Source organism: Thunnus thynnus, chromosome 5, assembly GCF_963924715.1.
Source record: "Thunnus thynnus chromosome 5, fThuThy2.1, whole genome shotgun sequence".
Lineage (NCBI taxonomy): Eukaryota > Metazoa > Chordata > Actinopteri > Scombriformes > Scombridae > Thunnus > Thunnus thynnus.
This window is the reverse complement of record NC_089521.1, coordinates 21,663,054-21,683,824: the sequence shown is the minus strand read 5'-3', so window position 1 is coordinate 21,683,824 and position 20,771 is coordinate 21,663,054. Positions and strand designations below refer to the sequence as shown.

Here is a 20,771-nt window from a genome sequence, read left to right as displayed (position 1 = left end):
ATGAGGCAATGTTTACAGAAGTTCAATACAAAAAAAACAGTAGTGAAAGTTCTTTTTATTAATGTAATCTGTAGACATGACACATGAGGACTGCACAGTATTTTGCACAAGAACCTTGACAGTGAACTGTCCCAAAGTGAAACTTTAGTCCTGTCTAAACAAAACTTGCCACTAGCTATTGACACACAACCATAGCAGATCTGAGAATTTAGAACATGTAAACTAATTTGATCAACCTGCTCTGAAATATTTTGTCTTTAGAACAGGTATGCGTTCATCACCTCGTGTTTTCTGACTGTTCACATTTTGTAGAGAAATAACACCATAAGGAAATAGTATTTAAGTACATAAAGCTGCCATTACAGCAGAATAAGGAAGAGCCACTGACAGTGTGGTTTCATGGCCCCCTGGCGGCCAAAGATAAACAAAACTCATTCTCCGTTCACATTCAGTAACACTGGCTGATGTTTCCGAGCCAGACTTGTCTCAACAGATGTGACATAACACATCAGGCCAGTGGAATGTTGGAAAAAGGACAAAACCTCTGTGCATGAAAGTAATTTTCACAGAATGAGCGCTTGAACTTTGTGCAGACTAGCAAGTGTGCACAGAGAAAGCACACAACAAATATAACATGACTGTTTTTAATCCTCCTGAGATGTTACACTTAACAAGTTCATGTGTGGAAAATAACACCACACCAAGCAACATATCACAAAGATTACTTGATTTGTAACCTCTACATGTATAGACTGCATAAATTCAGCCTTTTCTAAATTGCAATGACCTTAATAACACAAGATTCAACTCTGTATTAAGGAAATATTGATGTGCACAAGACGTATGTCCAATAAAAGGTCTATAAACACGATTGCTTCAGTTCTGGACACATATCAAATTTTCAATGTGGTTAAAGAACCAGCAAAAGGTTTGACCTTCGTTGTCAAAAATATCTGGCAGTAGAACCTCCATAAACTCCTCCATCAAGGCCTCAAAAAGCAGCACGAAACAATGAGCTCTTCTTTGTTTTTGGACATATTTCACAGTATGCTCTGCAACCATGGTCAATACCAGTAACGGTCAAATACATCAACAGGCATACTCTGTGAAATCAAAAGGGGGAAGGGGAAACTGAAAAGCAACTTTTTTTAAACAATTTCTCATCACAAACATCCAATCTAATTGGTTTACAGAGTGTACTCAGAGCAGGAAGTTGCATCTTGATCTTTTTTTTCTGAGTTTAGATTCACTCAAAATGCACTTGTATCCCACATAAACATCATTTATCCTTTAGAAAACACTACTCGTTTTGTCAACCAACGAACTGTGGACATTCAAACCTGTAAGATTGAAATTCAATCGCTTGGTTTGAAACTTAAAGGGCCATTCTGGTGGTTTTGCATGTGTTAGCACATTTATTACTAATCACTTTGATTTCTCACCGTAACTAACCATTTTGCAGACCATTCTACTTCTAGACATTATATTTTGTCAACCTTTCCAAGCATCCACTGGTTTCTATTCATTATTGTACAATATATATATAAAAAAATCTATTGCCACACTCTTGAAACAAGCTTGAGTTGTGTAATATCAAGTGTGCATTAATGCTTGTCAGTGTAATGCAGTGCAGACATCTGAAGTCAAACTGTGCTTAATCTGTTTTACCAAGCAACAATAATACATCATTAGCAAAAACAGAAACTTGATATTTACTGTGAAGTATTACACAATATGACTTATGAGGTTTAGAGTCTGCTAATTAATTTTTTTACAGCACAGTAATAAATGGAAACCAATCATTGCAGAATTGTAGGACAATACGTAAAAATTTAAGCTGTACAGCCTGCAATTGAAAATGATCAGCACAAATGTTAAATATAAATGATTTTAAGTTAAGGAGCTGAAACTTGCAGACAAACTTGTATGGTCCTTTAACTGATACAACTGTACCAAAATTCTGTTTTTCTTCCTCATATCATAACTAAAAGGCAAGATGAGAGGTTTTACATGCTGTGTCATCTTATCAGAGCCCTTATCATCACTGCTTAATTTAACAAGAACAAACAAAACTGGCGATATCTGGATTCTCTCCAGTAGCTGCCCCAGTCAACACTGGTCTAGTCTGAAAACACAGCATTATTAATATAAATCACATCTTCCACATTTGCTTAGATGGAATTCCTCGTGAATATTACAATTTCAAAATATGAAAGCTATCCTAACAAAACATTAGACAACAGTAACTGAGTGCTGCAATGAATGGCATGCAATGAGCAAGGCCATTAGCAATAATAACTATGCAAGTTGGATTTCTGTTGTCTCATCCAGCTTAATGTAATAACAATGTATTCGCGTGTATTATATGGTGGATCCAGATGGCTTTGGATTGAGGTTAGATTACAGTGACATTCAAAAAATAGAGATTGTCCTATTCAATTTAACACCAAGTCATAATATTCCAGATGTATTTTTGAATAACGCGTCTTCTAAATATCTTATATCATGTAAACACAGTCGTATCTACATAATTATTCTCCTCAAACCTCTAATGGTGTTGACATTTGTTTTTTCACTAAAAACCTAGATTTGAAATCTTTTCCTATCCCATCCATATGCACTTAGTCCTTGTAAAACTAATGTACCAAACAATGGTCCTTCAGTATGAGGGAAAAGTCACATTCTCATGTTGATGAGTTAGAAACTTAATGGATAAGCTGTAAAACAGTTGAAGCTTTCGAATGTAAGGCGCCAAAACCCAAATGGTCACGGACGGTGAAAGATTAAATCTGTCACGTTGACCATTAGTCCCATCATGCAGAATGCAAGGGGATGACAAATTTGCACCCAAAAGGAGAAAGGTACTTAATTCCCACTTCCTGGAACACCTGGCGAGGGATACCTATGTCACACAGGTAAACCCTGCCAGCCCCCTCTGCCAGGGGAAGAGGGAGGCAAAGAGAGAGGGACCACTTGGCCTCGACTGCCTGCCCCTGTCCAATTACAGGAGGGTCTATGCTGAGCACTGGTGCTCGGTTCTGGTTTGCCCAGTCTGCAGCTGCTCGGTACCAAGGCTGATCCATCAGGAATGTGTTCTCATGGCAGTCCAGGCAGTTAATGATTAGGTCCACTGGGGTGTCTGGAAGGTCTGTGGAGTCAGAAAGAAAAAAATTATACTATCTCAAACTAATTCCTGACCACCTCGAATGCAGATGTGTCAAAATACAGAAATTGCTATGTCCTGTTCCAAAAACAGGAGATCATAATCACAACCTAAAGTAAAATATTAAGATCAAAATATGCTCACCTTTGATACTTGACACCTGTTTGCCCCCAGTCTTGTTAAAGAGTGTGAGCTCACTGGTGACTGAGTCGAGCATCTTGACAAAATTGGGTAGAAACAGGATGACCTCCACTTCATGATTGGCCAGGTGACGACCACAGCTGATGCCCTGAGCCCCCTGAACGTGAGGGCCACACAACAGCGCCACTGTGGGACGCTGGTGTAAATTTTTTGGAGTGAATCTGGAAGAATCATGACAAAAAGAAAATAAGATGATACACCTTGTTTTTATTTTCTGAATTTAATTCTCTCTAAGCAATCAATTCATGTTTGGCAAACAATAAGGCTCACCATAGGTAGATAATCATATTGATAAATACAGACAAAATATGTACCATAACCATAGAATTGTGAAATATTACAATATTTTTTACGAACTGAGCTCAATATTATGAAATTTTATTTCATCTTGCTTCTTTTGTGATCATTTATTGATCGTTATTACATGAACGTTTGGGCTCCCGAAGCCACCAGACAACCTATCTGCGCATCTGATGATAGACAAGGATGTCTCTGATATTGAAATCATTTTATTTACCTGTGCTCAAACACTTAATTTTCTGTCAACAGATTAATCAATCGTTTCAACTCTACTGGTAACTTAATGTCATTTAGATATTTTACCAATTATTTATACTGGTGCCAAAACCACTACATGCTTACCTGTTGGGCCCACCCAGCAATGTTAGTGCCATCTGACTGGCACACACTCCTGTCATCTCAAGTCTCCGCTCCAGAGAGAGGCCGTAACGCTCTGCGACCGACAACAGTCGCTTGTGTAGTTCATAGGATATACTGGGCACAACAAGTCCAGAGTCTGAATGGAATAAAATAAATATGTTTATTGTAGTTTACATCTATTCACTTGTCCTCATTACAACGTATTTCACTGTTTCACAACATAACACACTTACCAGTGCAGTATTCTTTGGCCCCTGGCTGCGGTACAGTGATCTGTCTGTACACAATTGGTTTGGCCTCCAGGATGTTTTCATCATGACGGTACCGTGAAGGTGGCTGCTCTTGTGGAGTACCACGTGACCTGGCACCATTACGGCGCTCTGATGTGTCGATCTCTGAGAAAACTGCTGCTTTGTCAAAAAGAGCCAAGTTTCCTTCAAAATCAAAGTCTGTATCCAGGCCATCATCCATACCATCCCCAAAACACTCATCGTCTCTGTGCTTCATTTGGCTGCCACCGTTCTTCACTCCATTCTTTTTTGGTGTGGCTTGGTTTGCCCCTCGACTACTGGATGACCCTGATAGGAAAGTAAACACATTGTTAATCTGTACTCCACAACAGTCAGAGAAAACTATATTTGTTCAGATTTTTAATAAACTGAGCTTACATGAGTTATGTCTTCGACGAAATCCTTTAGGCTGACCGGGGACATCCAGGTGACGGTCTCCGTAGCTTTTGGAGCAGTGCTGAGGAGAGTTTACTTTCTCCAAGGACCTGGGGTCGCCCTTTGGGACTGCAACTGGATTGCTGCTTACTTTTGTAGATGCCAAAGAGCTATTCCTCGTGTTGCCATTTCTGATATCTAAAATCTTTAGCTCCTTTATGTCAATGGCACTGCAACAAAAAAAGGTTAAAATGTATCTTTAGTAACAGAAATTAACGGTATCTGTCAGTCAGAAAAATATGACAAAAAGTAACAGCCAGGGGGTAAAACGTTTGTCATAGTTTTACCTGAATGTGACCTCGGGAACAGGGCACTTGACTCCATTATGGAAAGGTTGTCTGAGAGAGATGGTTTGGCTGCACTGGTCCACAGATGACACCTCTCCTTGATAGACGCCCAGTGTTGGTCCACAGTTAATTGACACCAAACTACCCAACCAATCCGCAGCCATGTCTGCACGAGATACAATACAAACATTTGTGAATTGTTAGATAATATACTGATGATGTGTCACGTTACAGTTTAAACCACCGACTTACTATTAAACGAAATGCGTACTTTTCAACAGTAAGTTACGACATTAGAAATATTAACTACTCGGTGTTAGCACAGCTATGCTAACTGACTAGCGTTAGCATCGGCCTGTTATCTAGCTAAGTTACAATCTTGCGTTAATTTAAGAAGTACCGACTGTATTTGATTAAAGAGATGGTGTTTAAGTTCCGTACCTTTTCAGGACTAATACGAGAACAATGTTTTCAAGAACCTTAAAAGTGCTAGCTTCTTAGCTTTCTTAGCTTCTTGAATGGTTCAAAGCTGCGGCTGCTGCTGTTAGCTTCTGGATTACCACTTCCGGCTTCCGGTGTAAGGCATATTACAAAATTAGAGTTTGTGAAAATGTTTATTTACATGTGACATCTGACAAACTGTTTCCACATACACGAGCTTCTGTTTTTGTTTTGTTTTTTGTTTTGTTTTGCTCTATTTCTTATGCGGAGTGACACGGTATTAACACTATAATCAGTGGTATTCAGATCCTACTCCAACACAAGTAAAAGCCATGAATCCAAAATGCTGCTTAGGAAAAGTACAGAAGTATTATCAGGAAAATATACTTAAAGTTTCACAAGAAAAAGTACTCATTATGCAGACTGGCTTCATTTAGAGTGTTATATTATTACGATATACTGTTTTTTTTTTTTTATCACTAACAAATACATATAAGTATTTTAATGTTGTAGTTCATCAATATGGAGCCAATTGTAGATACTCACTTTTAGATAGCTTACAAATAATAGTACTGCATCATATTATATAAGGATATCATGTTTTTTATTATAATTTTTTTTATAATACTACTACTAATAATACACTTTATTTATATAGCATCTTTCACACACTAATGCAACTCAAAGAGCATAACGAATTTAAAAAAATGTATTAAATGTATTGAAATGTATTTTTTATGTAAAATCTTAATCTGAAAAGTAATTTGTAAATATAAGTGGTAAATAAATGTAGAAGAGTAAAATTTGTACTTAAGTACAGAACTTGAGTAAAAATACTTAGTACATTCTACCACTGACTGTAATGCCCACTGTACCTACAAACTGAATATATTTATTTTAGTCTAAAACACAAAATGTGCAATACATTTAATTCAGTACTGTATATTTGAACAGGCTGTACTGTATATATATAAAGTAACTTTTTTTTTTTACCATTCAATATTTATTTCAGCACTCTGTGCACTCTCTACATCTTTGCACTATTTGTATCCTGTTTACAGTTCACAGAAACAGAGAAACACAGAAAGTTTCACTTGCTCATAGACATTCCTTGTATATCATTCTTAAGATTTTTGTGTTGTGTTGTGTGTAAATACATTGAGAGCCACTAAACCGGAATTATTCCTTGTATGCGTAAACATACTTACACATACAATAAAGATGATTCTGATTCTGATGTAATGCTTACTGTATGGCAGTTATGAGCATTAATTGGGATGTGGAATATATTTGAAAGAGAGCAGTTCTTCTGAATAATGGTCTGACAGGCGTATGCAAAGAAATTTAGTCAGAAGGATGCAGTATTTCACACTGAGCTGCATAGTATTAGCGTTCTTCTATAACCATGATATTATCTCACAACTGATCACATGGCCTATGTCTGATACTAAAATAAATTCCTATAAAAAACATCTATAAGAACATAATCATAAAGCATTTTTTCTCTCCCTGTGCCTAAAGGCAATCATAATCAATCAGGTCAAATTCACTGTCATACATAATTAATCAGAGTGGGGCCGTGTCTATTCTAATTATTCTTTGGGAGATATTCTTAACAACTCGTGTCAACAGCCAGTCAGCAGACTGAGTGAGTTCATGTGGAGACTATGAACTGTGACACACCCACCCAACAGCGTCATGTGTACATTGGTTACCATGGATACTCAGCTCAAGGGCTGTACTCCGAAAAGCTTGCAATCAAAGCTTTGAGGCTTATGAGAAAGAACAAGTGGGCATTGTCAGTGGACAGGAGAGGGTCTCTGCAGCAAGGTACCGTAAGAGAAAGTGTCATTCAATGCAGACTCAACACTTTTATTCTGAACATGTGTTGTGTTTCTTTTCTTAGCTCTTACCATGATACATTTCAACCAGACATACTTGTATTTTGATAGGGAAAATTATGAGAATTATATAAAGACACGTGGAATAAAATCAATACATTTGTGGATTATAAACACGCTGTAATAACCATGCAGTGTTTCAACTAGTTGTTGACTATCAAGCAAGCAGTGGAAAAAACAAGACACATGTTCTAAGAATAGTCCCATGGCTCAAGCTGCCACCTTTGTGTGAAAATATATCCCTGTCACTTGGGTAGACGTAGGGAGATGAGGAGTGTAGTCTCTCCCTTACAAAGGGATGTGATTGCTCAGATTTAGGAAGACACTCTAAGATGTTTAGACCCACGTGCAGGAGTTCAAGTCCATTTTCTCTCACGGATCTCGATATGTGGGACACCAAATCTCGCTTCACAGCCCAGGTAGGACCCAGTTATGCTCTTATTTTGTGGTAGAACAGTTAGAACAAAGTGTAGTTTTTTAAAAATGTTGTGATTTCCCTTCTTAGTCCTCAGCATGGTGTGGTATGGCAGCTGTTTCTGGGTCAGGGTTTCTGTCCAAAGTCAACACAAGGTGAGGGGTGAATTGTACAATTTTGAAACATCACAGAGACCGGCTGATATAATATTTCTGAAATCAGTGCGGTTTAATAAATGTTGTCTGGTTGTGTTTTAGCACATCTGGCAGCACTAGTGGCTTCAGACAGAATGGCCCAGGTATGAGGAGATGGCAGTCTCTGTCCTATCTGGCACCTGAGGGTGCTCCACGATCTTTTCCAGGGGCTGAATTGCAGGCTGCTCAAGGTGAAAGTAGCTATAGACAATCAGAGCTGATGGAATGGATGCGGGATGTTTATGAGCGTCTGGACACCCAGCTGGACCTGCTGAAGTCAAGAGACGCACAGTTGAACTATAACATAAGTACTGCACAGCTGCTTGACATGAAACATAAGGTGAGGGAGTTTTAAGAGTTAAAAGGTTTAAAAATCGATGGAAACAAATGATCTACATTTTTTGCTTTGAGTTTTTGCATTTGTTCCTCTCTTCTTGCCTCTGGATTTTTTGGTTTTGACAGGTTGTTTTAAAGCTATAGAAGATTGAACAGTGTTGGGTTGTGTTTTAGTGGTACACAGCCTCCTCTCATCCTGCACTCATGTGTTACAGCAGCAGGCAGAGGCGATGAGCGCTCTTGAGCAGGAGAATGAGGCAGCTGAATTATCCCCATTTGAAAAGAGCTGGCAGCGTAGAGAGCTCCGTGAAAAGTAAGTGCAGCCAAAGACATGTAAAAGGAAAATTGAATGACATAGAAATGACTGAATATCTCATGTGAAGTTCACTCTCAAGGTTCCAACAGATGGAAAAGGACCTGCTGCAGATGAGGTCTACCTTGAACAGAGGAAGCCATGTTCAATCTGTTTCCCCTAAAAAAACTTCTGTCTCGCTAAGTACATTACCAATGAATCAAGAAGACTTAAACATACAGGTGTGTAAGCTTTATGTGTCATGAAAGTAGATCTGTGTTGTAATAATAAATGCATTATTTTTCTACATTCTTGCCACTTACTGCTTTTATCCATGGCTTTAAATTAGGAGAAGCAGAAGTCTGACACAGAGCTGTGCAAGCTGAGAGCAGCTCTGATAGAGTCTGAAGCAAGAGCAAAGACACAAGAAGAAGAGCGAAACAATGCACTCCAGAAACTCCAGACCTCTACAGAGGTCAGTTTAAAAGCTAAAATGACAAACCCACACTGCAGTCATCTGTTGCCCAGTCCTTTTTAAAATTTTGTTCCATATTTTTTTCTGTGCTCCTATAGGTGCAGAGGACACTGCTGAATCAAATGGAGGAGATGATTCAGAGGCTTAACAACACTATGCAGAACCACTCTGATGTACAAGAACAGTTGAGTGAAGCCAACAACAAGATCAGCCAAGCATGTCTGGTCAGTTTCCTGTCTCATATTCAGTATTAATTCATGCGATATGGTAGAATTTTACAAAGGAAATTTGTTTTCTAATTCTGTTCAGGAAAAAGCCATCTTGTCTACTCAAGTGCTAAAGCTGGAGGACAATATAAAAGAACTGAAAGCCAGTTTCTCAGGGGCTCTGTCTGACAAAGAACACTTGATCCAGGTATCATATCTTTATTAATTTAATCTACAATAACTGAGATTTCTAAGATCAAAATCTAATACTTTAGGATTGTGTCAAGGTTATTTTGCCTGTATCTCATGTAGGAGGAGAAAGCAGATCTGCAGCAGAGGGAAAAGATCCAACAAGGCTCAGAGAGTTGTGAGCTCCATGTTCATCAGGCTGATTCTCACAACAGCAAACAGGAAACTGTCCTGATGAAGGAAGAAACAAAGTCTCTCAGAGAGGTTAAATCTTTGAGTGGAGGTGGTTTTGTTGAGTTTTGTCATTGCTGAATTTTTAAAAATTAATATATCCTTGTTATGTCTTTACACCAGGTAAATGAAAAGCTTACATGTGAGCTTGAAATGGTCAAACAGAGACTGGAGATGTCACAGTCCCAGCTACAGGAGCTAACATCAGAAAAAGTCATGAACACAAAACAGATAGCAGATCTGAAGGCAGAACGCTCTCAGCTGATCACAGAAAGAGAGGAGCTTCTCATCAAAATTAATGATGGACACAGAGAGCTAACAGATTTGAAGGAAAAGTGCCATCAGCTTGGGTGAGATAGTGAACAAGCACTCTTTTTCAGCATTTTTAGACCGTCCTTCTGTAAAACAGTAGAAGCATCCTCTCTTTACTGAAACCTTGCTTCAATTTCTCCAGGGAATCGTTGGAAGCTTTAGAATTAGAAAAACAGAAACTGCAGGATAGTTGTCTGTCTTTGGAGGATGAGGTCCTTGCGAAGGAGGAGAAGCTCCACCAGCAGGAGGACGAATATCAGAGGCAAGATGCAGCGAGGGTCCAGAAAATCGAGGAGCTGAGAGCTGTGGCCTCAAACTGGACTGAGAAATGGCAAAAGGTGGCTTTAACCCTGCAGTCCACACAGGAGGAGATAGAAGAGCTTAAGAAGAACAACTCCAGAAATAAAGTAAGACCATGTCTTTACTCTACAGCTGTGTATTCAGCTACATCTAAATGTATTCATTTCAGCTCCAAGTGCATTGAAAAAGTTAAGAAAGAGGGCCAGAGAGACAAGTGATACCATATATTGTAAACCACCAAATCCAAACTAACTGATTGCTGCTTAAATGAACCACTTTTTTTCTGATAAAACATATTTTCCTACTCAGAGAAGAAGCTAGTACTTAAGCATAGTTTCCTAAGATTAGGGCACTGAGATGATCTTATTGTTAAAGATGTACAGCGCCAGTCAAAAGTTTTGACATCACTTCCAATTCACTTGAATGAAAAAGTGAATCCAAACTTTTGACTGGTACTATAGTAGATAAATATGGGTTGTTTAATGATATGTTTTTTTTTAAACAGAATGAATCTGACTTACTGCTAAGGGTTGAGCTTGAAGCATGCAAACAGGAGCTGGAGCTGGAAAGGACCAGGGGTCAGGCGCTGTTTCAGGATAAAGGTAAAGGTGAATACACTTCTTCTCAGGCTTTTTTTCCACTCTTCAGCAATCTGTGGCAACCGTGAAATATTTAACAAGATTACCGACCATGTACAGCAGGCATCCATTGCAAGACAATTTGTCTAGTTTTAAACTCAATCACAGGGGGCGTAACACTGCTCTGACCTTGTATTTTCAGGGGGTGAAGCTGTGCAAACTCAGGACAAGGGCACAGTGACAGAGTGAGTGGATTTTGATGAGATTTTCATCACGCACCGTCAGCAAATGCTCAAAATTGAATTCCGTGATCTATCTCTTCATCTGGCTCTCTATTGTTTTAGCCTCAACATATCATCACAGACTGAATCCTCTTTGTTATGGAACCCACCATCCGTCTCCAGCAGTCAAAACAAAAGCGCTCAGGTTAGAAATTGTTCTATGATCCTCCTCCCCTGAGCTTAATTTTGTCACGTTTTGTTGAAAGCAGCTTAGAGTAAAGGAAAATAAAGTCTGTAACGATGGATTTATATATGTTTACATTGATGTATTTTTATGTGATCACATATTAACAGTAAATCCAAGTAAATAGAGTCTAGAAATAAATTTCATGATTAACAGATGTGTCTACAAAGCAGTGAGGCTCAAAGGCTGAAGCAGAAACTGGCAGACAGAGAGAAGAATAACTGATGGAAAAGTAAGATTTTTTCATCTAACTGGCTGATTGTTTCAAGATTAGGAAACTCTGAAGAGTTTAGAAAGGCTGAGAGGGACAGAAAAAACTGAGGGCCAAATCAATACTTCTGCTCTGGAGCTCAAGGTGCAGTTACATCATCTTCAGCAGGTGTGTTAAGAGGGGAATTAACCAGCACATCTCACCTCTTTTTATCCTCTTTTTTTTGTCATGACAGCGGGTGAAAAAGGCTTCTGGAGACAATCAAGATGAAGGGGGCTTGACCTCTGACACCCTGAGGGCCCAGCTAGAAGGTATGAACTTGCTTTTAAAAAAACTACTAGATAATGTGTTGATTTTACTCACCGGTTCAGCTCTGAAACTACTTCCTCCATATGGTCTCAGAGAGCAGGAGGAAGGCAAACCACCTGGAAGAGGAGAAAACACTGGCAGTCCAGAGGCTTCAAACACTAAGGCAGCTTTACCCGGTAAAGTTCATAAAAAGGACACTTCTAAAGATGGCCTCCTATGGTGGAGGACATAATAACTGACAGACTCCTTGTCCACAGGCTAAAGATGAGAACTCATCTGTTGATGGCAGGAAGTATAAAACTGTCTCCCCAGTTAATGTAGAGGTGGACCAACAGAGGAGGATGGTCACTGAGCAGGTAAAAACATGATTTCAGCTATTTTTAAAAAAAAATCTTTATATCATAAAGGAAATTCTTTATCCTACCACAAATATCTCACAATTTTTAGTTAAAGAGTCTTTTTAAGGAGCGAGAGGCAAAGGAGATTGCTCAGACTGGAGCAAGGCCACTCCAAGACTGGACTCCATCTTCTAATAATATCAAGGTTAGAAGCAAATCAGAACTGAAAAAAATATGAGAATTGTGATCACCAAACAGTGACAGCTATGAAATGGATTATACTAAAAGCTGTGTATTTTTCATTCAGAGTGCAGTGGAGAGGAGGAGCTGGCATCAGGGCTCTGGTTTGATGCCGGTGTTTGAAGAGGACGAAGAGAGCGACGACTGGTCAGGAAGGGAGGAGGGAGAGCTAGCAGAAGAAGCACAAACTGAGACAAACATCCACAGCCAGAGCCTCCAGGTTGTAAACGCTTTAATCAGAGTGAAATGGGGTTGGCCTCATGGAAAAGCGAGAATTACAATCACCCATAACAGCCAGTGTATACATGCATATGTCTAACGCGTTCATATATCCTATTGAGCCTTCAAACACCAAACCTTTACCAGCACACTCATTACAGATCCAGCTAAATGACTACAACATCAACATAAAGCCTCCAGCCACCGCACCACTCAAAAGATCATCTATGTTTGTCTGACTGCAAGATGATGTTTCATAAATGATGTATTATCATCTGCAAGAAGTGCAAATTAATATCATTAATGGCATGATGGTGGGACACAGATTATATCATGATATTAAAGGAGCTCGCACCACATTCACTCATTACATAGACATACACACATATGTGCAGACACCACTAATCCCAGTTTCTGCTTTAATCAAAGAGCATACAGTAAAGGGGAGGGGAGTGGGCCTCGCTGCATGATCACTTTTCACGTTCTCTGTGAAACATAGTTCAACTATAATCTCACATATGACTCTTTCTACTCTGAAAATAATCGGATTTGAAGCTGAGGAGTGAACCGCTCAGCTGGAACACATCTGACTCAACCATAAGAGGATAGGAAAGAGATATAGTATGTCGCTGTCTTATAGTGAAGGCCTGTGGCTGCCATGATGTGACAACAGTTAGTGACATCCAGACAAAATATGAAAAGTCTGTTTCAAAGTCGTTACAAATTCTGAGAGGTACGAAGAGCTGATACATATGAAATTACACGGAAACAATTAAAGAAATCACAAATTCAGTCTTCTAAAAACTACAGACAAAAAGGTCAAACAGAATGTTATACTTCACGGTCAAATCTTGCACTTCTTCTATGGCTACTATTAAAAATTATAAATGTGAAAATGGACACAAATATACTTAAGGAAGCATTCAATAAAATAAAACACAAACATGTCCAACAGAGACTTACAGCACACAGAAAGGTGTGCAATATGAAGATGAATTGAGAGATCTGAAACCATTCTTTCCTCTACCAGATGTCAACTATGAGTGCAGAAATCAACAATCTGAAGACAAAAAATGACAATCTGCTGCAAGGTGAAACTGTGCATGAGTCAATGTAATCAGTAGTATAGATGTGTGCTGTAATGTGTGCTTTGTTTATAGTTTAGAGCCTTTGAGGAGACTACGGGATTCATTTCTTTATCTTAGTCAGGGAGATATCCACAAATGCCACATTTACGTGCCTAACTGGACTTTTTTTTTAAACTATTTTTGTTAAGACGGATAATCTCTTTTAGTGGATAAGTCCCTGATTTGGATTTATTTGCCTTCCTTATCTACCTTTGCTTTCCATCCTCTGCATGTGTAGACTACTAAATACAGTACCAGTCTAACGTTTTGACACACTTTCTCATTCAAGGGAATGGGAAGATGTGTCCAAACCTTGTGACTGGTACTGTAGATTTGACATTTTGAAATATTTATGTTGTTCTAATTATTTCCCCCTTTTTCTTCTTTTGATTCAGCCATAAGGCTCACGCAGCCAATCCGTGACTTTCCAGCTACTGCCGAAAAAGATTCAGACAAGTCCTCTGATGTTGGAGTGCCAAGCCTATCTCACTTTTCAGATGAGATTAACCTGCAGCGGAGGTCACCTTTCCTCTATCCTGATGGAATATTCCTGGCTGAGCTTGTAGATATCTGTAGCCCTGATGAAGAAGGAGAGGATGAAGACTGAGCCTTTTGCCTTGAACAAAATAGTTGAGGCTTCTGCTATAAACAAGTCAGTACACTGACAGAGGGCTGCACCAGCCAGCTTTATGCCTAAGAAGAATCTAGCAGTTTTTTTAACTCAAATTTTTCCCAGTTTGGGATCAAAAAAAGTACATCTATCTTTTCTCTTATATTCTTGTACTGAACTATTTTATTTAATTTATTTTGTTGGGTTTATTTTTCTATAGATATATATTTACTATAGAGATATATGTATTTACTGTTCTCATGCAATGCCTGGATAACCTGCTGATGTGACACAAGAATTTCCCAATTTGGGATAAATAAAGTATCTATCTATCTATCTATCTATCTATCTATCTATCTATCTATCTATTTATAATCTCTACGAGTTAAAAACAATCCTCAAAGATGGTGGATGAATGACGAATGCCCTTTCACCCCACGTAAAAGGATTTTAATGTTTTTGCATGTTAGTTTAACAGAAAATGATGAAAAGTAAAATACAACAGCAACAGTTTGAACATTTTTACTGATGGTCATGTTAATAAAAGTCACCGAGCTATCTCAGGCAAAAGTGTTTTATTGAGGTGGCATGATATGGTTCTTCATTTTTACATTCAGAACATCCCACAGCCAAAAAGTAGGTTTTAAACTTTGCTTAAGGAATATGTGACATAACAGATGTACAATAGAGCATATAAAGTACATTTGTGTGTATTACATGCTACTCAAACATCAACTGAATAACAGGCTGTGTTATAGTTACAGAGAGGGACTGAATACTAGAACACCTCTCTAGTATTTCTGGATACTGACCGTATTGTTATATTGTTGATGTTTAAATACATTGTTTTCTTCTGTTTGCTGGCAGAGAAACTGAATGGTTGAAAGTATTTCAGTTATATTTTCACTTGACTGGTTCTCCAAAATTATATGAGATCAGTTTGGACCTGCAAAGAAAATTCTAAGTAACATTTCACAAAAACATCTGTTAGCCTACAAACTCTGAACTTACACTGAACTCACATTGTTTAGCCTCACTAATTAGTCATTTGTGTGCTTATAATACTTTCCTACGGGAGAACTCACAGGTTTGATACATGGAAATAAGGCCTTTGTAGATATTTTGTTGCACAGATATCAGTTCATCAGAACTGCAGTCATTTTGATATACAAAGCTAGTTATCAGCTGTGTGCACTCCATGGCAAAGGTGACCTACTGTATATTAACATATTTTGGATACCCAGTGAGTTCATACAGTACGTCTAATCCACTGGTCACAAAATAATCTTCCCAGTCTGTGACTGAGCTCTAATATAGAGGTTCTGGTTGAACCGTGTGCCAGCGTGTCTGCTCCACCTGCAGGCTGCACATGTCTCTCCAATGAGCTCGTCCCGCATCTGCAGCCCTTGCACCGATGAGGACTCGACCAAGAACTTTGCCCTCTGAAAGCACCTGATTCTGTCACATAAGAAAGGAAAAGGTTGAATTGTGCTATTTTACTCCACAAGACAAGTAAAATACAATTAAATTAGGCTACTCATGTCAGTTTACTGAATAAATGATAATTTGATTAAATTGTAATCTGTGATTTTAAGCTCCCAAAGCAATTTGACCTGCATGATTATGAACTCCAGCGTGAGGGGCAGGTGATGGATGTCTCCTGGAGGCAGGTCGAACAGGAAAGAAGTGTTCCACACAGTACATGGTCCACCTTTAGTTCCTCTGCTGCTGATCACAACCCCCTCATGGTGCAGATTGATCACCACCTGGTAATCTGTAAACAATACATAAACTTTGTAAAGTCCGGAAAAAATCTTTTGTGTGATAATCAATTAAATATGAAAACTGAAAGTCAAATGGACACTGGACAGCAGTGGCTCTCTCATTGTTTACATATGAACAAAATTAGAAACTACAGTTTATGGCAGGTGTCAATTACAATAGTCCTTCCCTTTAGTCCTTAATATAGTTTTTGGGTTTTTTTTTTGTTTTCTGGATTAAGTCTTTGTAGTCACAGACAAGCATACGTTTTTACAATTTTCAATCAGGGATTCTTTTACTTATTTAGATCTAAAACACACTTATAAAAAGGTGGAAGTGTAGAAATTATACCACACAAGAACATTATTAGATGTGATTAAGTACAAAATAGAGGAAGAATACATAAAAGAAAGATTTTTTTCTTGTCTCTCTCCATTGCAATTCAACTCTGTCTACTCTACTCTGTCTAAATATCCATTACTAAGTACTTTCAAAATCTGATAGCGATGAAGATTATGTCCCCAAGTCAGGTTTATGTGACATATTGTACATGAAACAGATATCATAAAATCTAATGGCTCTGTGCACAGGATGTGCTTGTCTGCAATAAAAATAATTCCTAGACAGGCTAATGCAAACAAAGATTAGATTTGTCAGATCAGAGATCCAGAGGAGATTGGAACATTTTCCTGAGGATTGTGAATAGTGAAGGATTAAACCACAATGTCATTAAAAAAAAGGGATGATCTCCCGCTGTATTCCAGTCCTGTAAGACCTAATTTAATCCCCTAAACATTAAAAGCAAACATAGGGAATTATTTTACCTCTGCCCCTGAAATGCAAAGGTTAGTTCTGCCAATGCAGTTTACATAATGCCTCTATACATGATGTCCTTATAGGATTCCTAAATCAAATACAATTTTTATCAAATTCATGTAGCCAGATGTCATTAAACGCTGGGTTTACCTGCTACGGCTGGCGTGTGAATGAGGTTGTCGAGGTTATCTGCTCTGAGGACTGTGACTTTGATTTGATGGGCCAGAGTCTGATACTGAAGCGAAATGAAGATCTGTGGAGGACAGCTAAGCCCCTTACAGATCAGTGCATCCTGGGAGATCAGACTCTGCAGTCAAAGGGCAAAAGTTCAGAGAGCGGAGAGGGAGACTTCAATCAGGAGGAAATGTAGCAAGAGGCTTTTGCTTTGTATTGTAACATCACTTAAATTACCAGAGGAAAAAAAAACACTGTAATGATACTCACAACAGAGATCAAGCTCTTGTGTCCTTATGCAACATAGCAAAATAAAAATCTTACCCAAAAGACTTAATTTGGCTCCATTTCTTTGTCTCCTGCTTGTTTCAATAGATCATTTTAATTGGAAACATCCATGTAAAGTCCGCCTCCACTCAACTTGCTCAACTTAACTCTAAGTTTAAGATGTTTGCATATGAGCATAATGTGTGACATCACAACTATTTTGGAGCCAATTGTGGTCAAATATGCAATTTACACAGGTGTGATATGGAAACTTGAAGCCTCCAGCACATTTTTTCAATGAGGAAGGAGAAAATAAATGTATTTCAACTTTTCTGTGTGGAAAAAAACATATTTGACACAAATTATTATTCCAAACAGAGTATATTCATATGTCTAGAGGGGATCTTTAGTCATAACCTTCTCACATACATTAATATAATAGACCACTACCTTTTTTAGCTTCCATTTGTTTGGGTTAAGCTCTCTTGTGAAATGGAATGCATGTCCTGCTTTCCAGTCTCTTCCTCCACACTCGGCCTCCAGCTCACCCAGTGTGGTGCCTCTCAGGCTTGGTGGTTCCCGTGTGTATACAGCTATTCTGAGAGTGCACTTTTGGAGCTCCTTCACAGAGCTCACCTTCAAAGTCAGCACCCGGTTGTTGGGCTCAGGGCTGAGGCTGCTTTGGATTGAGGCTTGTATGGGACAGGGGTACAGAGGCGGCAGGCTACCCAGCACAGACACATCCTCTAGTCTGTGGGACATCCCAGTGAAGCTGAGGACAGTGACGGTCAGGGTTTGTTGCTCTGGAGAGAAGGCCATAGTGAAATGGAGGCAGGGTGATATTGGCTGTTTGCAGCTGGAGCCGTAGCTCAGTGGAACCAGTGGGATTGGTTCTTCAGGCATAGAAGGAGAGACAGCACCGGGGCTGGTGAGTCTGCTGTGTTCATTGTAAGATATACTATCCCCAGTTACAGTGCAGCGTCTCTGCAGAGCCTTACATGTTTTGGAAAACAGTCCCAGTTTGGGAAATGAAGGCAGGGAACCATGGCTGGGATCTATAGGTCTATATAGAGGTGACGTTAGTGGTGGTGTGCTGAGGCGGCGCAGCGAAAAATAAGATTTTGACTGCTCTTTTCTCTCAGAGGCAGTATGGCCTCGATTAGAGAACGACAGAGAGCTAAATTCACCCTCAGAAGGGGCAGGACTGGAGAATGTGGAAGGGTACTCCAGTGTATCTCCATCCAGCTCCTCATATTGCTGCCTGGACATTGTCGTTGCAGGTGAGGGAGGCGGGTTCTGGGCAAAGGCCACAGGTTCAGCAGGAGTTGGTGCTGATGTCACAGGTTCTTTGTCTTTTACTGAACAAATTTGACTTGTCCTCCAACACAGAATACATCCCAGGATCAAACACAGGCAAAAAATGATCAGTCCAACCAAAAGAAGAATTTGGAGGTGAACTGTAGACATAAGAACAATAATAATTAGATGGAATTACACAGAAAAAAACACTTATAATTTATCCTCATACAATCCCCGGATTACATAACAGTACATGTATTGTTTTACCACAATTGCCTGAGAGGATAGACTCTATGAGTGCATACCTTCCAATTGTTTGGTGAAGAGGACCTGCACAAGAAGCCAGAAGAAGAGTATGACCATGATGCCTTCGATCATACCCTTACAGCAGAAGAGCAGCACAGACTGCCAGAGAGGCTGGCCTGGGTACTCCTCATCATGGTAAGGCATGGTGTCAAAAAAAGTGCAGAGAGTCTGTATAAGCCTGTTTTAACAAATCATCCACAGAGGCACAGAAATCCCAGTAAAAAAGATCATTTGCTTGACTGATAAAAATGCATTCTGGCATTCAATCCTGGAGATATCTCCTCATGTATTTCTGCTTCAGAAGATCCATCAAAGCCATGGTTTTGGAGTGCTGAAGTCACAAAGGCACCAACATATCTGCATCAGCTCCCATCTAAACATCTTGAATATTTTGCATCACAAGTTGCAGGTTTGAGGAACAAAATGAGAAACAGAACCTGTACATTAAAGGATGTCCCCAGATTTCAGAAAAAGGATTTCTCTTACAGGATGAACCTCTTTCCACAAATTATAATCAAGTGTCTTTCCCTGTTCAAAGCTGGAAAATAAATCTCTCCCCATACAGTATTCCTATAGTCTTGTCCCAGGACAGTGATTTCCTCATCTGCAGAGTGATTTGACCGGTATTATTCCTCCCTGGCGGGCGGGGACCGTGGGCGGAGATATCCATCTCATAATACCCCTCATTGTGCCTGCAGCATCTTCTACAGTGTTCCAGATGCCAGTCCAGCAGTGTCACTATAGAATAACTATCCCAACAGTAAATCCTGCAACCCTTCCCCCCGCCCTCATCCCTTGACCCATGAGCTCTCATCTCCATTAGTATAGCCACTGTCATAGGGCTGCTGCAGAGTTGAGGAATTAATTCTCAACACAGACTGTCTCTGTACTTCCTCTGCCACATACACAATGTGTTGCTTTTGATTTGATAAACTTAATGCGATGAAACACATTTAGTGGAAAAAATGAACAAATCTGGATTGCCAGCAATCTAGCGATCAAACACAAACTTTAATTTGCAATAAAAAAACACCTCCACTCTTAGTTCCTTACTAAAGGCAGAGTAGAGATGTCAACATAATGATCAACTGGAAATATTGAAACATTTGCAGATTTGTGGATGCATTCTGCCCCTGAATCTAAAATGTCTCTGTGTCTTCTATACAGCAGGAAATGCTACCCCCATCTGGTCATGCACTCATCTAGTGTTTTCTTGTTTTTATTCCTTGGTTTGCACTTCTGTTCTGTATTTTGTTATTGGGAAGCATTTTCTGAACCCGGTTTTGAAAGTGCTATATATTTTTGAGCATGCAAGCTCATTTTCGATCAGTATGTGTGATAAAGTAATCTCAGCTCAGATCAAGATTGTAAGATGAAAGCTGAAAAACAGGAAATAGGTGTATCTTCAGTTGAGGTTGTTTTGCCACACACCTTATTTTAGACACACCTTAGTAGACGAAAAACTGTTTAGCCTGGCTTATGTAGTGTCTTATCATTTTACATTTTTATGGTTCTTAATGTTTTAATTGTTTTTTGATAGTAATCTATTTTTTAGCTTTTTATAATTTGATTTTATTTTGACTTGTCTTATTTCCTGTATTTTCTCTCTATATGTTCTCTTTCATTTATTTATATTTTGTCTTATTCATTTCATATTTTACAGTAGGTTTTATTAAATGTTTTTCTTTCTAATCTATAAATCATTTTAAATGTTTTAGGTCAC

The 20,771-nt window shown here is 38.9% G+C and overlaps 3 protein-coding genes across 5 annotated transcripts; 1 reads left to right on the top strand and 2 right to left on the bottom strand.

Annotated features, from left to right (window-relative positions):
* Positions 1 to 37: 37 nt before the first annotated feature.
* On the bottom strand, positions 38 to 5,618 carry edc3 (enhancer of mRNA decapping 3 homolog (S. cerevisiae)). Its single transcript, XM_067590110.1, has 7 exons — positions 5,478 to 5,618; positions 5,037 to 5,202; positions 4,693 to 4,919; positions 4,258 to 4,602; positions 4,007 to 4,160; positions 3,308 to 3,525; positions 38 to 3,148 (listed from the first exon to the last, which is right to left on the bottom strand). Exons 2-7 carry the CDS (start codon positions 5,198 to 5,200, stop codon positions 2,814 to 2,816), a joined length of 1,443 nt encoding a protein of 480 aa, XP_067446211.1. The 5' UTR covers positions 5,201 to 5,202; positions 5,478 to 5,618; the 3' UTR covers positions 38 to 2,813.
* Positions 5,619 to 6,184: 566 nt separating this feature from the next.
* Positions 6,185 to 14,974, top strand: LOC137183217 (putative leucine-rich repeat-containing protein DDB_G0290503). 3 transcript variants are annotated; one of them, XM_067590107.1, is made up of 21 exons: positions 6,185 to 7,797; positions 7,884 to 7,948; positions 8,051 to 8,327; positions 8,542 to 8,636; positions 8,719 to 8,857; positions 8,965 to 9,090; positions 9,189 to 9,314; positions 9,400 to 9,504; positions 9,609 to 9,749; positions 9,840 to 10,066; positions 10,171 to 10,435; positions 10,834 to 10,936; positions 11,109 to 11,151; positions 11,251 to 11,332; positions 11,818 to 11,893; positions 11,985 to 12,067; positions 12,149 to 12,247; positions 12,339 to 12,434; positions 12,537 to 12,689; positions 13,719 to 13,779; positions 14,211 to 14,974. In XM_067590107.1, exons 1-21 carry the CDS (start codon positions 7,711 to 7,713, stop codon positions 14,420 to 14,422), a joined length of 2,661 nt encoding a protein of 886 aa, XP_067446208.1. In that variant the 5' UTR covers positions 6,185 to 7,710; the 3' UTR covers positions 14,423 to 14,974. The 3 variants fall into 3 exon arrangements, with proteins under 3 accessions (XP_067446208.1, XP_067446207.1, XP_067446209.1); XM_067590106.1 differs by having other exon boundaries at positions 8,539 to 8,636; XM_067590108.1 differs by having other exon boundaries at positions 6,186 to 7,797; positions 8,539 to 8,636; positions 10,834 to 10,930.
* On the bottom strand, positions 14,968 to 19,630 carry syt18b (synaptotagmin XVIIIb). The gene is made up of 4 exons (XM_067590109.1): positions 19,048 to 19,630; positions 17,153 to 18,900; positions 16,039 to 16,199; positions 14,968 to 15,883 (listed from the first exon to the last, which is right to left on the bottom strand). The coding sequence occupies exons 1-2, from the start codon at positions 19,190 to 19,192 to the stop codon at positions 17,837 to 17,839; spliced, it is 1,209 nt and encodes a 402-aa protein (XP_067446210.1). The 5' UTR covers positions 19,193 to 19,630; the 3' UTR covers positions 14,968 to 15,883; positions 16,039 to 16,199; positions 17,153 to 17,836.
* Positions 19,631 to 20,771: the final 1,141 nt, after the last annotated feature.